The sequence below is a fragment of the Tachyglossus aculeatus genome, chromosome 5 (genome assembly GCF_015852505.1).
Source record: "Tachyglossus aculeatus isolate mTacAcu1 chromosome 5, mTacAcu1.pri, whole genome shotgun sequence".
NCBI lineage: Eukaryota > Metazoa > Chordata > Mammalia > Monotremata > Tachyglossidae > Tachyglossus > Tachyglossus aculeatus.
In genome coordinates, this window is record NC_052070.1 from 61,993,147 (window position 1) to 62,009,042 (window position 15,896).

Below are 15,896 nucleotides of genomic sequence, written 5' to 3' on the forward strand. Positions count from 1 at the left end.
CTCCCCGTCCAGCGCCTCCTTGTCCAGCGTATCCCTGCCCATCATCTATCCATCCAGCGTCGCCCCATCCAGCGTCTCCCAGTCCAGCGCCTCCTCATCCAGCGTATCCCCGTCCAGCACCTATCCATCCAGCATCTCCCCCACCCAGCATCCATCCATCCAGCATCTAAACATCCAGAATCTATCCGTCCAGCATCTCCTCGTCTAGCATCTATCCATCCAGCATCTCCCCGTCCAGCATCTATCCATCCAGCATCTTCCCGTCCAGCCTCTCCTCATCCAGCATCTATCCATCCAGCATCTTCCCGTCCAGCATCTCCTCATCCAGCATCTATCCATCCAGCATCCCCCCGTGCAGCATTGCCCAGACCAACTCCCCCCGTCCAGTGTTGCCCAGACCAACGTCCTCCCATCCAGCGTCACCCGGTCCAGCATCTTTCCGTCCAACGTCTCCCTGTCCAGCGTTGGCCGGCCAAGGCTGCCCATGGGTCCGGGAGCCGGCGGGCCTGAACTCTTGGCTTCTGGCAGTTCCCCAGGGCGGTGAGCTCCGGCGCCAGCCGGGAAGGAGGAAGGTTGGCTGGCAGGCCGTGCCGGGCCAGGCCAGGGGCCGATGTAGGGCGCCTGCAAGATTGGCACCCAGAGGCTACTGAGCGGTTCCAGCGGCTGCAGCTGGTAGGGCCATTGCAGTGGGTCTGGACTTGTGGGTCCCCCTACCCCCCCACACAAATACACACACACACGTGCACACGCACGCACGCACATACAAGCATCCCCTTCCCCCTCCACCCCACCAGGTTCCCTGTTATCCGGGCCCCTCGCCCCGCTGCCCAGCAGGATGAAGGGCTGGGTGGTGGCAGTGGCGGCCTCACTGCTTTGGCAGCAACTGGGTCTGCTGCGGGGGACAATGGGCAGGAAGGAAAGGAAGCGGCCCAGGGAGCCAGGCCAGGCCACCGAGCCCTTCAACGCCACCATGTCCAACAGTGAAGAGTTGCCGGCCCGCCCCAAGGTATGATGATCCGGGGCTGGGGGGTAGCCATGGGGAGCAGGAACAGGAGAGGGTCCAGGTGAGAAGGAGGCTGAGGAGATGGGCCCCAGAGGGAAGGGAGGCTGAGGAAATGGGATCAGGGGAAAGGGAGGCTGAGGGAATGGGCCAAGGGGAAAGGGAGCCTGGGGAAGCAGGCCTGGGGGGAGAGGGAGACTGAGGGAGAGGGCCTCAGAAGGAAGGGTGGCTGTGGGAGTGGGTTCAGAGGAGAGGGATGTGGAGTGGGAGGCTCCCAGAGGGAAGGGAGGCTTGGGGAATGAGCTTAGGGGAGAGGGAGGCTGAGGGAACAGGCCAAGGGGGAAAGGGAGGCTGGGGGAGTGGGTTCAGGGGAGAGTGATGTTGAGGGGGAGGCTCCCAGAGGGAAGGGAGGCTGGGCAGTGAGCTCAGGGTAGAGGGAGAGTGAGGGAGTGGTCCCTGGGGGAAAGGGAGGCTGGGCTGATGGAACAGGCCCAGAGGAGAGGGAGGCTGAAGGAGTGGGCCTTAGAGGGAAGGGAGGTTGGGGGAACCGGTCCTGGGGGAGAGGAAGCCTGGGGGAGTTGGGCCTGAGGGTGCAGGAAGAAAGCAGAAGGACCTGGGGGTCTCTGACTCCAAATGCTGGTGGGCATGGGGGAAAAGTAAGATGCTGGAGAAACCCTGGGCCAGTTCGAGCGGACAGAGGCGAGAGTTGAGAGGAAGGAGCCGCCGGGCTGGGAGGTGTTTCTATGTCTGTGTGCGGGCCTGGGTGTCTCTGCGTGTCCTGTGAGTGGCCCTCGAACGAGCGGGAAGCGTGAGCGGCCCTTGGTCCAGGGAGTCGCAGGCTGGGGGTGGGGGAGCGTTATGGGCAGTTGGAGTGACCGCGTGGACTGGGGGTGATCTGGACCAACCTGGTGGTGCCCTCCGTCTTTAACACCCCCTCCAGCTCCTCCTCCTCCTGCCACCCCCCAGTTTGCCCCTTCTATACTCTCCTGTGGCTCGGGCTGGGCTGGGTCACGACGGGTGGATGGGATAAATTCCGGCTCAGAGTCCACAGCCCCTCCGAGACTGAAGCCCCCACCCCTTCGCTGGGAGGACTGGTAAATAGAGGCAGTCAGGCATGCAGAGATGCCCAGACTAACTTAATAATAATAATAATAGTAATTATGGTATTTGTTAAGCGCTTACTATGTGCCAAGTGCCGTTTCTAGAGTTGAGGTAAGTACAAGGTAATCAGGTTGTCCCGCATGGGGCTCACAGTCTTAATCCCCATTTTACAGAGGAGGTAACTGAGGCACAGAGAAGTGAAGTGGCTTGCCCAAGGTCACACGGCAGACAAATGGTGGAGCCAGGATTAGAACCCACGTCCTCTGACTCCCTTTCCACTAGGCCATGCTACCCCTTCCAGCCTGCTGTCCGCCCTCTCCCAGGGGAGACACCAGCCTAGAACGAGCCGTTTTCTGGGACGGCATATGTTTGGTTTCCATGTCTCCTCCCGATCGATCAATTCTGGGACGACGTATGTTTGGTTTCCACATCTCCTCCCGATCGGTCAATCAGTCGCTGGTATTTATTGAGCGTCTTCTGTGCACAGAACTCTGTACTCAGCGCTTGGGAGGGTACAATATAATAGAGTTGGTAGACACAGTCCCTACCCAAGGAGTTTACAGTCTAGAGGGGGAGACGGACACTAAAATCAATTATGGATATGGGCAGAAGGGCGGGGGTGAATATTGAGTTCTATTCACCTCCACGCTTCCGGTCACTCCATCCCCCGGTGTGTGTGGGTGGGGGGGATCAGGGTCTCTTTGACTTTGATTTATGAGCCTGTCTGTGGGTCTCTGTGTCTGCCTGCCTGTTTATAAGGCTGGTAGGGGGCCAACTGTGCAGGGTTGATGGGGCAGAGAGACCCGGTTTGCAGTCTGTCTAAGCTGCTAGGATGTTCTTGGTTCTGGGAGGAGACTGGGGTGAGGGAGCCTGGGAGTCCAGCCCAGTTCGCTGCTGGGAAACATCTGTAACCACAGATGGAAACCCTTGGGCCTCAGCCCCCTTCGCCCCCACGGCTGGCACCAAAGGCTCAGGGAGTTGGGGAGAAGGAGCCCCAGGCTAGAAGTGTGTGTGTGTAAGTGTGTGTGTTTGTGTGTGTACACTGTCCCCATCTGGCTTCTTTGCCTCTCCCCTGAGGTCCAGGGGACACGTGTCGGGGGGACGGTGGGGGGTCTTAAAAGTGGTCAAGGTTGAGGAGCCTGCCTTGGCAGCGCTTAGAACAGTGCAGTGCTTAGAACAGTGCTTGGCGCATAGTAAGCGCTTAATAAATGCCATTATTATTAGTAGTATTATTGGAGCCATGAATGTCCCCTCCTTGGCTTCGATGGATGCCGACAGTCTGGGTCCCAAACTGCAGGATTCCGGGCCCGGGTCCGGAGTCGGAGGGGTGGGAGGGTTGGGAGCGGGCCCTCCAGTTAGTTTGTGCTAGGCTGTCCTCCTCCATTCCGACGGCGGCCTCCGGTGTTGGGGTGGGGCCGGGGGCGGGGGCCGGGTTGGGTTGGGGCAATGCCAGTGGTGCAGGCACTGGAGGGCTCGTTGCTGGCGGGTTTGATCTCCCGCTGGGCACAAGGCATCAGCAGACCAGGGTCGTTGGGGGTGGTCCTTTGGGTCAGGGGGTCGGGATGAGACAGAGGGCCGGCCCACCCCTTCCAGCCTCTGGCCTGTGCAAGGCCAGGCCTGGGGGGCAAGGGGGACCATCCTGGAGGGGGGCAGGAGACGGAGTCATTTTGGGTAGAAGTGGGAGGACCAGGGCAGCTTCGGTCAGGAAGGACGGGAGGCCGGTCTCTGGGCCTTGGCCCAATCCAAAGAACAGAAGCCCAGCCCAGGTGGGTGGGAAGACCCTGGTTCCACCCAACTTATCCCAGCAGAGCCCAGCGAGGGACCCAGGCCTGTCCCTCCCCGCCCCACCTCCCTCCCAACCAAGGGCTCCCTGCTCACAAACAGACTGGCTGGCAGCAAAGCCAGGACCCTTCCCCCCACCTTCTCCTTCTCTTCCTTTCCTCGCTCTTTTCTCTCCCTCCAATGCCCCTCTGATGGCCTCATCCCTCCCCCAAACCAGACCGGTTCTAGGCAGAAGGCAGAAAAGGGCGCAGTCTACTGCTCCTAGGCAAGTGCTCAGGTGGGCACGTATGGGCGCCTGGGGATATGTGTGTGTGTCCACGTACGCTTGCTCACACGGGTATACCGCAGCAAGGCCGATACGGTGCAGGGATGAGTGGAAGTGCTCTGATTCCCAGCTGCTGGGGAACTGGGCAGGTATCCCCAGTTCCAGAAGTGGGGGAAAAGTCATTGTTTTCCACCCTGCTGACTGGGCTGGGCTCCCAGCCTTGTTCACCTTTGTCTCTGAGAGCAAATGAGAGGTTGGAAAGACCCACATGGGGTCTCTCTACCTGCTCGACCTACTTTTACCCACAAATCTCCTTCCTCTCCCGAACCCACACTTCCAATGCAAATATTAGGGGGCTAATAGGTTGAATCTGTCCATCCCCCTGCCTCTGTGCATCACTGCCCCAGCCAGCTTCCCGAGTTCTTCATCCAATCACCCTCACCCTCAGTGAGTTCTTCCTTATGTCTAACTGCATCCTCTCATGCTCCTTGGCTTCCTCTTGCAGGGCCGTGGGCTGACTGGGTCTTGCCCCCCGTCTTCGGCCACCCTGGAGCTCAGTGTCAGGACCCTCCTTTCCCTTCCCGTTGGGGTTGGGGGGCTGGGGGTTGCCCTTCCTCCACTCCCGTGGATCCCCCTGGTCGGAGGCTCCAGCCTCAAGACCACTCCACCATGCAGCTCCCAGAGGCTACGGACCCGGAGATGACCGACGCTCACAGGACCTGGCTCAACTTTGTCCGACGCCCGGACGACGGACAGGCCAAGAAGAAATGCCGTGGGAAGGACAGGAAATTAGTAAGTTTCTGGTAGCCCCCACCCTTCCCAATGACCAGGTTCGAGCCTTCCTCCGCCCTCCCCACTGACCCCTCATCCCACCACCGCCGATCTGGGCCATCCCTCACTGACCCCATCCCTCCTGGACAGCCCAAGGAGGGGGCGGGTGGGGGGAAAGGGCTGCTCTTTCCTGTTTCCCTTTGGGTTGTGTCTGGGGTGTGGGGGGAGGTAAGGTGGCGAGGGCAAGGCCCGCCGGCTCCGCTGCGCCTGGACTTGATTCTCATTGTCTCGTGTCGGCGGCTCGAAGCGCGGCCTCGCAGGCCCCCCGGGTCCTCCCGGCCCTCCGGGACCCCCCGGCCCCCCGGGAGGCGAAGTCACGGAGGAAGTGCTCCTCGCAGAGTTCAAGGAGATGCTCAGAGGTGAGAGCGGCCACCCAGCACGGGCAGGGGGTGGGCGAGGGGTGGGGTCAGCCAGGATTCTGGACAGGGGCCTCCCGGAGGCAGGGTTCAGTTGATGCCTTTTCCTTCACCAGTTTCTTTTGGGGAAACAGTCTGGGTGGCAACCTCGGGAGGGATGAACAGAGCCCCCCTCCCCATAGCCCCCACCCGCTTTCCCCTTTCCCCACCCCCCACCCCTACCTCTTCTCTTTGCCCCACCCCCTAGTGCCTTCCTAATAATCTTAATAATAATAATAATGGTATTTGATGATGATGGTATTTGTTAAGCACTTACTATGTGCCAAGATCTCTTCTAAGCGCTGGGGTGGGATACAAGGTAATCAGGTTGTCCCACATGGGGCTGGCAGTCTTAATCCTCATTTTACAAATGAGGGAACTGAGGCACAGAGAAGTTAAGTGGCTTGCCCAGGGTCACACAGCAGACAAGTGTGGGTGCCGGGATTAGAACCCACATCCTCTGACTCCCAAGCCTGTGCTCTTCCCACTAAGCCACGCTGCTTCTCCAAGCGCTTACTATGTGCCAGGCACTGTACTAAGCGCTGGCCCCGCCCCTCGTCCCTGTCCCTTCCATTTGCCCTGCCTCTTGTTCCCTCTAGACTATGAGCCCATTGTGGGCAGGGATTGTCTCTCTTTATTGCTATAATTGTACTTTCCAAGCGCTTAGTATAGCGCTCTGCATACAGTAAACGCTCAATAAATACGATTGGGAAAGTACAATACAGCAATAAAGAGTGACAATCCCTGCCCACGAGGAGCTCACTGTCTAGAGGGGAACAATTATGCCCAACACGGGTCTTGAACCCACAACCCTGAGATTGGGTCATGAGCAGCATAGTGTAGTGGATGGAACATGGGCCAGGGAATCAGAAGGTCGTGGGTTCTAATCCCAACTCTGCCACTTGTCTGCTGCGTGAACTTGGGCAAGTCACTTCAGATCTATATGTAAGATCTGTATATATCTATAATTAATAATAATGATGGCACTTGTTAAGCACTTACTATGTGCAAAGCACTGTTCTAAGCACTGGGGAGGATACAAGTTGATCAGGTTGCCCCACGGGGGGCTCACAGTCTTCATCCCCATTTTCCAGATGAGGTAACTGAGGCCCAGAGAAGTGAAGTGACTTGCCCAAAGTCACACAGCTGAGACTGAGCCCCCTTTTTCCTCTCCTCCACCCTACCTCCTTCCCCTCCCCACAGCACCTGTATATATATTTGTACAGATTTATTACTCTATTTATTTTACTTGTACATATTTACTATTCTATTTATTTTGTTAATGATGTGCATAGAGCTTTAATTCTATTTGTTCTGACGATTTTGACACCTGTCCACATGTTTTGTTTTGTTGTCTGTCTCTCCCCCTTCGAGACTGTGAGCCCGTTGGGTAGGGACCGTCTCTAGATGTTACTGACTTGTACCTCCCAAGAGCCGAGTACAGTGCTCTGCACGCAGTAAGTGCTCAATAAATACGACTGAATGAATGAATGCTTCTCTGGGCTTCAGTTACCTCATCTGTAAAACGGGGATTGAGACCGTGAGCCCCACGTAGGGCAAGGGCTGCGTCCAACCCAATTTGCTTGTATCCACCCCAGCTCACAGTACAGTGCCTGGCACTGAGGCTCAGAGAAGTTAAGTGACTTGCCCAAGGTCACACCGCTGACAAGTGGCAGAGCCGGGATTCGAACCCATGACCTCCAAGCGTTGGGGTAGATGCAAGCTATTAGGTTTTATTTTACTTGTCCATATCTATTCTATTTATTTTATTTTGTTAGTATGTTTGGTTTTGTTCTCTGTCTCCCCCTTCTAGACTGTGAGCCCACTGTTGGGTAGGGACTCTCTCTATATGTTGCCAACTTGTACTTCCCAAGCTTAGTACAGTGCTCTGCACACAGTAAGCGCTCAATAAATACGATTGATGATGATGATGATGATGGCACATAGTAAGCGCTTAACAAATACCATCATTCTCTCTTTTCTTTGCCTTGCCCCCTCATCCCCGCCTCTCGGGGCTGAGGCCTGCTGTGTCTTCCCCCAGAGGCCACCGCACGCCGCTCCGCCGTGGCCCCGGCCGTGCCCCCCAGTGAGCTGCCTCTACTGTTCCTGTCCCTGGAGGAGGCGGCTTCCCCGCCCCGGAGGGTGGAGGAGGGCTTCCACTGCCGTCTCAAGGGGCAGGTGGTGGTGGACAAGCGGACCCTCATGGAGCTGCAGAACTTCCAGACGGTGAGGGAGGGACCCCCGGCCCACGGGATCAGACCCCGGCCCACGCCACCCAATGGGCACGACGCCTGTCAGTCGGGGTGGGTGGATGTGGGGTACCTGGCCCACCGCTCTGACGTGAGGACCCCGGACTTCAGGTGGGGCCGCAGGCCCCAGGACATTTCTAGGTCTGGGCTGGGCAGGGGAATGACTAGCCAGTGAGCCCACTGTTGGGTAGGGACCGTCTCTATATGTTGCCAACTTGTACTTCCCAAGCACTTAGTACAGTGCTCTGCACACAGTAAGCGCTCAATAAATACGAAAATGAATGAATGAATGAATGGTGGCCCTGTGGGGTCGCCTCGGCCCTTTGATTTTATAATGGCATTTAATAAGCGCTTACTATGTGCAAAGCACTGTTCTAAGCGCTGGGGAGGATACAAGTTGATCAGGTTGTCCCACGAGGGGATCACAGTTTTAATCCCCGTTTTACAGATGAGGTAACTGAGGCACAGAGAAGTTAAGTGACTTGCCCATAGTCACACAGCTGACAAGTGGCGGAGCATGGATTTGAACCCATGACCTCTGACTCCAAAGCCCGTGCTCTTTCCACTGAGCCACGTTCCTAGGTCTTCCCGTCCACGAGCGGGTTTGTCCCCCCTTCTAAAGAAACCTAAAATGGGTGAACTGTCCCACAGGCATGCCCACTTAGGTACGCAGGCACGTCCCCAAGCAGGCACACACCCAGGGTGCACACTCCACAAACCTTCACAACACGCTTGGCCACAGGCATGTTCTCATTCCAAAAGACACCCTCTCACCTCCGTACAAGGCCAGCATTCCAAGTTGGGAATTTTCCCTTGGGTTCAGAAAGCAGAGGAGGGTGACTTCAAAGGAGGGCTTCCCTCCTGGGCCTGCAGCTTCCTCCCTAGCCATGTGGAACTCTGACACTACCACCACCACCACCTCTTCCTCCTCCTCCTTTTAATTTAATTGCTTTGATGAGGGTTGGGCTGGGGAAAAGAGTCACCTCAAAGCAGTGTGGCCAGGGGAGCAGAGCACGGGTCTGAAAGTCAGAAGGACCTGGGTCCTAATTCTGGCTGCTGTGTGACCTTGGGCAAGTGACTTAACTTCTCTGGACCAAAGTTACCTCACCTGTAAAATGGGAATTAAGTCAGTGAGCCCCATATGGGCCGTGGACCGTGTGCAACCTGATTACTTTGTATCTACCCCAGTGCTTAGTACAGTGCCTGGCACATAGTTAGTGCTTAATAACGTGAGCCCGCTGTTGGGTAGGGACCGTCTCTATATGTTGCCAACTTGTACTTCCCAAGCGCTTAGTACAGTGCTCTGCACACAGTAAGCACTCAATAAATACGATTTAATTGAATTGAAAAAAAAATCCTCATTCTTTGGTGCCTATAGGAGGAGGGGGGAAGATGGTCCAGTTAGGCTGGGTCTCCCAGTGTACACCCCAGTCTCTACTGGACCCACAGTGGAACACCTCAGGGCATTATCTGTAATCGATTTTAATATCTGTAGACTATATGCTCCTGTAGACTATATGCTCCTGTAGACTATATGCTCCTTATGGGCAAGGAGCATGTCTACCAACTTTATGGTAAGCACTTAGTGCAGTGCTCTGCCCACAGTAAGCTCTCACCAAATACCATTGATTAATTGCTAGATTTGATCCCATCTTGGTGATTGGATTGTGCTAAGTTTTTAGGAGAATACGATAGAATTGGTAGATATGATCCTTGCCCTCAAGGAGCTTACCGTCTAGTTTCCAGTCTGTCCATATCTAGCCAGGTATCGGTTTACTGTGTCACAAGGGCGGGTGGGCATGGGCACTAGCGGAGCCGGGGTGGGGTCACACAGGCATAGGGATAGGAATCCAGACGAAGGGCAGAGAGCCTGGCCCTTGCCAGCTTCTCCCTCCGTCGGTAGTTGAGCATGGCTCTTTGGGCTCTGGTCAGGAACCCTGAAGGCTGCTTCACCTGTTCCCCATTGTGGCTGGTGTTGGGCAGCCCCTCTGAGACCTCGGGGGGAGGAGAAGGGTGTCCCCGTGGCTATTATGCTGAACGAGGATGGAGAACCCCTCATTTGATACCGGGCCGAGCTACCCTAGTTCCTTGTCTTTTCTGTGCTTTGCTTTCCCCGTCCGTGGAATGGGGCTGATGCCCTGGACCCCCTGCTGGCCTCACTGGGCTCCAAGTGACCCTAAGCTGAGTCAATCCTGGTGGGAAGAGCCCATCCACAGGTCAGCCTGATCTTGCAAAGCCACTTTCCTGGGTAGTGAAGATGTGTTTTCTGTCCTCAGCCTTTGGCCAAAGGGGCTTTCCTCCGGGGGTCCGGCCTGAATCTGGCCTCTGGCCGCTTCACAGCCCCAGTGTCCGGCATCTATCAGTTCTCAGCCAACGTGCACATCGGTGAGTCCTGATTTCAGCTGGGGTCTGTGGGGAGAGGGACCAAATCCACCAGGAAGAAGGACTAGACACTGAGGGGAAGGGCTCAAGGGCTGAGGAGACCCTCTGCATTTTGATGGAAGACCGTCAGCCCCGTGGCCCCTCATTCCATGTCCAGCTCCACAGTCCATCCAGTCTAGGGCTTGGTCTCTGACAGGCACCAGGTCGCTCAGAGGAACCCCCCCTCTCTAGACAGTAAGCTCATCATGGGCAGGGAATGTGTCTGTTTATTGTTGTATTGTACTCTCCCAAGCACTTAGTACAGTGCTCTGCACACGAGTGCTCAATAAATATGACTGAGCAAATGAACCGTGTGGTGGTTGTCCTTCTGGACACCCACCCTTTGGTCCAGGATGGATCGTCCAACACCCCTGAGTCTCCCCTCTCCATCCCAGACTTTCCCCCTGTGACCCAGCATGGACCTTCCAACATCCCTGACTTGCTCCTCTCCATCCCTGATGCTCCCCCAGTGATCCAGAATGGAACTTCCAACATCCCTGACTCTCCCCACACTCCATCCCTGACACTCCCTCCAGTGACCCAGCACAGACCATTCAACACCCCTGTTTCTCCCCTCTACGTCCCTGACTCTCCCCCAGTGATACAGCTTGGGTGCTTCTCCTGCCTTAATGCCCTCTATCAATCAATCGATCAATCCGTAGTATTTATTGATCACTTACTGTGTGCCAAGTGCTGTACTAAGCTGTTGGGAGAGTACAAGAGACAGTAGACCCATTCCTGTCCACAATGAGCTCACAGTCTAGAGTTGATAGATGTGATCCCTGCTCACTGACTCTGAGGGACCCTGGGGTTGAGGCTGCAGCAGACTGGGGTCTCCGGCTGCTTCTGCGCTACCTTGGGCCGTCCCCTGGACCACGCCCCTCTTCCCCATCCCCAAGGTTTAGTTTGGTGGGTGGGGTTGGAGCAGTGTTCAGCACCCCACGTTCCCAGCATCACGTCCCGGTGGGCCCAGGGCGGTGGCCATCTGGCTCCCACCGGTTCCTTGCTTGCCCTCAGCCATGAGGAGCCAGCTAGGGGAGCAAAGTGGACAAATACGGGGCCTTTCACTCCCCACTTCTGCCACCCCCTGCTTCCCCTGCATTTCCCAGGCAAAGCGTCAGGACAGCCTGGGATGAGGATAGGGTTGAGGGGGCTTTGAGTGGTCTCGGTTGGCCGGCGTCCCTCTGCATGGGCAGTGCAGGCCAGCAGCTCTTTGGCCCCAATGCGGGTGGTCCCATCTTGGTTACACCTTGGCTGGGTATAGCGGTGCCCCCTTCTTCCTTAGCAGTGCCTGCTTCAGAGACCCAGGGTTGCTCTGACCTAACTTCAGTTGGTCCCCCTCAAGGGAGGCCCCTGACCTAGCCGGGCGGGAGGACTCAGAATTGTCTTACCCATCAGTTCTTGCTCTCTGTCTCTCTAGCTCCAGCAGTGGCTGGGGCTGGGGGACCACGGGTAGCTAAGTGCCCTTACCAAGAGGGAGGCAATGTGAGTGGATGGGGGAAGGTGTAGCCCCAGCTTCTGCCCGAGAAGGCTGAGAAAACGGGGGCGAGCATTGGGCTGGGAGGTCGCGTTGGTGGCAGCTAACGGGTCTCCCCCATCCCTAAGATCATAGTGAGCTGAAGAGCAGAGCGCAGCTGCGTGCCAGAGACAACGTCCGTGTGTTGATCTGCATCGAGTCACTCTGTCACCGATACACGTGAGTGACCCAAGCTGGGAGAAGCTGCCCTGAGATAATAATAATAATAATAATGATGATGATGGCATTTATTAAGCACTTACTATGTGCAAAGCACTGCTCTAAGCGCTGGGGAGGTTACAAGGTGATCAGGTTGCCCCACGGGGGGCTCATAGTCTTAATCCCCATTTTACAGATGAGGTAACTGAGGCACAGAGAAGTTAAGTGACTTGCCCAATGTCACATAGCGGACAATTGGCGGAGCCAGGATTTGAACCCATGACCTCTGACTCCAAAGCCCGGGCTCTTTCCACTGAGCCATGCTGCGATTCTCCCTCCAGGGAGCACTCCAGGGGCCTGGCAAGGTAGCAAGAACCCCAACAGGGGCTCAAGGATAGCCACACAGGACTGGTCAGAGGTGCCAGGAAAGAGGAAGTAGTATTATTTGGAGTTGCCACCTTGGGGTCAGGCTGAATGCTCTTCAGGATCGCAGGATGGGGATGCCAGGGGCTTCAGGGATGCCAGCTTTTTTATTCTTTGCAAAAAAGGTTACAGGGGAGACAGGTCATCAGGCCTGCCCCGCAAGATGGATGATTGAGAACTGACTTGGGGGTGTTGAGAATGGGGGATTTGAGTCTGCGGGGTCTATGCAGGGAAGGAGGGAGGGTCTGGCTGCCTGACCCCTCTTGGGACCCTGAAAGAAGATTAATGTGGATCTGGCCCTGGGTAGAGGCTGGGATGACAGGGCTGCTTCCAGAGGTCTAAGTTTTGTAGAAGTGATGGTCTGGAAGGTCCTCAAGGCATCATTGGATGTGCTGTGTACACAGTTTGTGCTTAATAAATATGACTGATTGACTGACCGATTGACTGTATCCAGCCCCTTGCCTCCAGGACATTGTGGGCAGCTGGGAGAGGGAGGGAATCAGAGGGTGAGGAAACCAATCATTCAATCAGTGGCATTTACTGAGCTCCTCTGGTGTAAATGATGGCGTATTGAGTGCTTGGCTGAGTACAGCAGAAGCAAAGTACACATTCTCTGTCCTGTAGGAGCTTACAGTCTAGCAGGGGAAAGAAGGGGAACAAGAGTGGAAGAGAGTAGAGTTCATTTCCTTGGCAGGGTGGGGGTTATGGTGAGGGGCAAGTGGGTGGGAGGCAGTGGCCAGAATTTGCCTTAAGTGTTGAGTCTAGTGGGACTCACCAGGTCTACCAGGTCAGAGGGGGAGTGGGCCCTGGCCTCTCGCCTTGATGGCCTGGTCTCCATCTCCCCACAGTTGGGTCTGCTCCTCTGAATCCCCCTCTGGCCTGTGGTCCCTCCAGAAAAACCCACTCAAGGCAGTAGGAGGGAGAGGAAGTGGGGTTGGGAGAAGAAGAAGGGTCCTGTGGAACCAGAAGTCCTCCAGCTACTATAGTCTGCCCTTCCTACCCCTTCCATACTTCCCTCTGGCTCCTGCCTTCTCCCACCCCTTCCATATTCCCTCCTGACTCTGCTCCCTTCTGCCCCCTCCATACTCCCCCGGACTCCTGCCCCCTCCATACTTCCTGCTGACTCCCACCCCATCCATGCTTCCCTCTGACTCAGCCCCTTCAAAACTCCCTGCTGACTCCTGCCCCCTTCATACTTCCTGCTGACTCCCACCCCATCCATGTTCCCCAATGACTCCTGCTCCCTCCCACTCCCTCCTTGCTCCCTGCTCACTCCCCACCCACCCACGCCCACCCGCCGCCATACTCCCTGGTGACTCCCGTCCCCACCATGTTCCCCGTTGACTCCTGCTCTCTCCATGCTCCCACTGACTCCTGCCCGTTCAATGCTCTCCAATGATTCACACCCCTCTGTACTCCCCACTGATTCCTGCCCCTTTCCACCCCCTCCATGCTCCCCGTTGATTCCTGCCCCTAGGTCGCTGGAGGTGATTGCAGGTCTGGAAAGCAACAGCAGGATCTTCACAGTCTATGTGCATGGTTTGCTGCAGCTGCAGGTAGGGACTCTCAGCACCCCACCCCCACCCCGGCCCCACATCTTCCTTCGCACCCCTCTCTGCTCTTCCCCTCAGCCTCTCCTGTGCCCTGGCCCTGGGAAGTGGCCCAGGACAATCTGGTTCTCCATCAACACCCCAGAAGTCCTTCCCCGCAGCCTCCACCTAGCCTATAGCTTAGTGTCCCCAGTCTCCTCCATCTGCCCCTTCCCGGGTCCCCTTCCAGAGCCCACCCCACAATTTCCCAGCTGGCAGAGCTTAGCTTACACTCTGCTCTTGGTCACCCCAAGTCCCCATGTTCTGGCCATTCTGGTACTGCACAGGGAGGGGGAGGGGGAGAGGGGGCAGGCTGGGAAGGGGGAGCAGGTGGGGCACTGGAAAACCCAGGACTGGAAGGCAAGAGACCCGAGTTTATTCATTCATTCATTCATTCATTCATTCATTCATTCAGAGCCTGTTGTTGGGTAGGGACTGTTTCTATATGTTGCCGACTTGTACTTCCCAAGCACTTAGTACAGTGCTCTGCACACAGTAAGTGCTCAATAAATACGATTGATTGAATGAATGAATGGATTCAATCATATTTATTGAGCGGCTTACTGTGTGCAGAGCACTGTCCTAAGCACGCGGGAGATTACAATACAACAATCAACAGACACATTCCCTGCCCACAGTGAGCTGAGTTCTTGTCCCAGCCCAGCTCCATGTCAGGCTGTATGACCCTGGGTGAGTCACTCAACCACTCTGGGCATCAGCCTTCCTGTCGGAGAAATGGGGAAAGTTCTACGTGTCCGGAGCGAGCTCCCGGGGGCGGGGCAGAGATGAACAGAGAGTTCTATCAGCCAGATCCTGGGAGCTGGTGGGCAAAGGCAGAGCCACTGGCACCCTAATCCTGTCCTCCCCACCGCCGCCGGCGGTGGCCTCATGCCTTCTGCAGGCGGGACAGTACACTTCGATCTTCGTGGACAACAGTGCTGGAGCCCCTGTCACCATCCAGAATGGCTCCGACTTTATGGGTGTGCTAATGGGCCTGTGACCGTGCCTGAGACTGACCGGACCCGGGGGAGACCGACCACACCCTGGACTGGGAACAGCGTCTCTCCCCCCCCCCACCCGGTGCCTGTCCACCCTGCGCCAGCTGGGCTGACTGTGGGGCTCCAGAGGGCCAGGAGTGGGCCTGGTTGTCCCTCTGTTTGGCCCCCTCTGCCTGGGCCCACCCCTGGCACCAGCTCTACTTCGTCTCCACCCCAATCCAGAGTAATTATGATTGTGAATAAAGGAGAGGATGGCTGTTCCGGTGTCCATGAGTCCTCTGCGGCTGGAGTTGGGTGAGGAGGGGTGAAGACATGGGTCTCCAGCCCAGGCTCTAGGGGTGGTGGCAGTGTTGCACTAGCCCCAGGGGGAGGGGAGAGACCTAAGTCAAGACCTGGGTTCCAGAATGAGGGTTAGGGTCGAGCGGGTCACAAGTTCCCACTGGCCGAGGACACCATCCTGCCCCATGCGAACTTTCTGCTTCTGTGCCTGGAACATTGCCTTGGGGACTCCCGTTCTCCTGGTCTTTAATTGTAGTTGGCTGTGGCACCCATCCCACCTGGTGTAGCTGGTCAGAGGGGGTCATCCCACAGCCGGGCAGAGGGAAGGCTGCTGGGAAACTGTTCTGGGCTGGTGCCCCTGTGCCTCTTCCCATTGGCAGCAGTGTGCACAGGAAGAGAGTGGTGAGAAGGGGGTAGGATTGGGGTCCCCAAATACAGCCTGGGCTTGCCCTTCTGTGGAGGGTCTTCTGAGGTTTCCCTCAGCCCCATTTGGAGCTACAAGTCTGGGCTATTCTTAGGGTCCCACCACATGGTCCTTGCTCCTGATTTGGCCTTGGAAGCTGAGCCTGGAATGGGGAATGGGCTAAGCTCATCAGCGCCTGTAGGAGCAGAGGGTGAATTTGGAAGTGGGCCGGGCAAGGAGTGCCGAGGAGGTCCAGCAGCAAGTAGGATTCCTGTCTGGATACCTGAAAGAAGTTGCCCAGGTGGTGAAGTGTTGCCCAGAGAGGCCAAGAGGTGCTGCAGGCTGGTCCGGCCTGGCCACGGCTCCAGGACTGACCCCAGGTAAAGTCCCCCTTGGGTCCTGCCTGTGCGTCGTTAGTCCAAGAGGCATCCTTGAGGCTGGAGGTCAGGAGGACAGGAGCCAGGGGAGATGTCAAGTGTTATACC

General features: G+C 56.6%; 1 protein-coding gene across 1 annotated transcript; it reads left to right on the plus strand.

Moving 5' to 3' along the window:
- The first annotated feature begins 834 nt into the window (after positions 1-834).
- C1QTNF12 (C1q and TNF related 12) lies at positions 835-14,936 on the plus strand. Its single transcript, XM_038747287.1, has 8 exons — positions 835-1,006; positions 4,824-4,940; positions 5,227-5,338; positions 7,416-7,600; positions 9,900-10,008; positions 11,650-11,740; positions 13,620-13,698; positions 14,633-14,936. The coding sequence occupies exons 1-8, from the start codon at positions 836-838 to the stop codon at positions 14,729-14,731; spliced, it is 963 nt and encodes a 320-aa protein (XP_038603215.1). The 5' UTR covers position 835; the 3' UTR covers positions 14,732-14,936.
- Positions 14,937-15,896: the final 960 nt, after the last annotated feature.

Coding starts and splice junctions, on each gene's coding strand:
- C1QTNF12 (XM_038747287.1), top strand. CDS start 836: ATGAAGGGCTGGGTGGTGGCAGTGGCGGCCTCACTGCTTTGGCAGCAA. Junction 1,007..4,823: donor AGTTGCCGGCCCGCCCCAAG/GTATGATGATCC, acceptor TCCACCATGCAG/CTCCCAGAGGCTACGGACCC. Junction 11,741..13,619: donor TCACTCTGTCACCGATACAC/GTGAGTGACCCA, acceptor TCCTGCCCCTAG/GTCGCTGGAGGTGATTGCAG.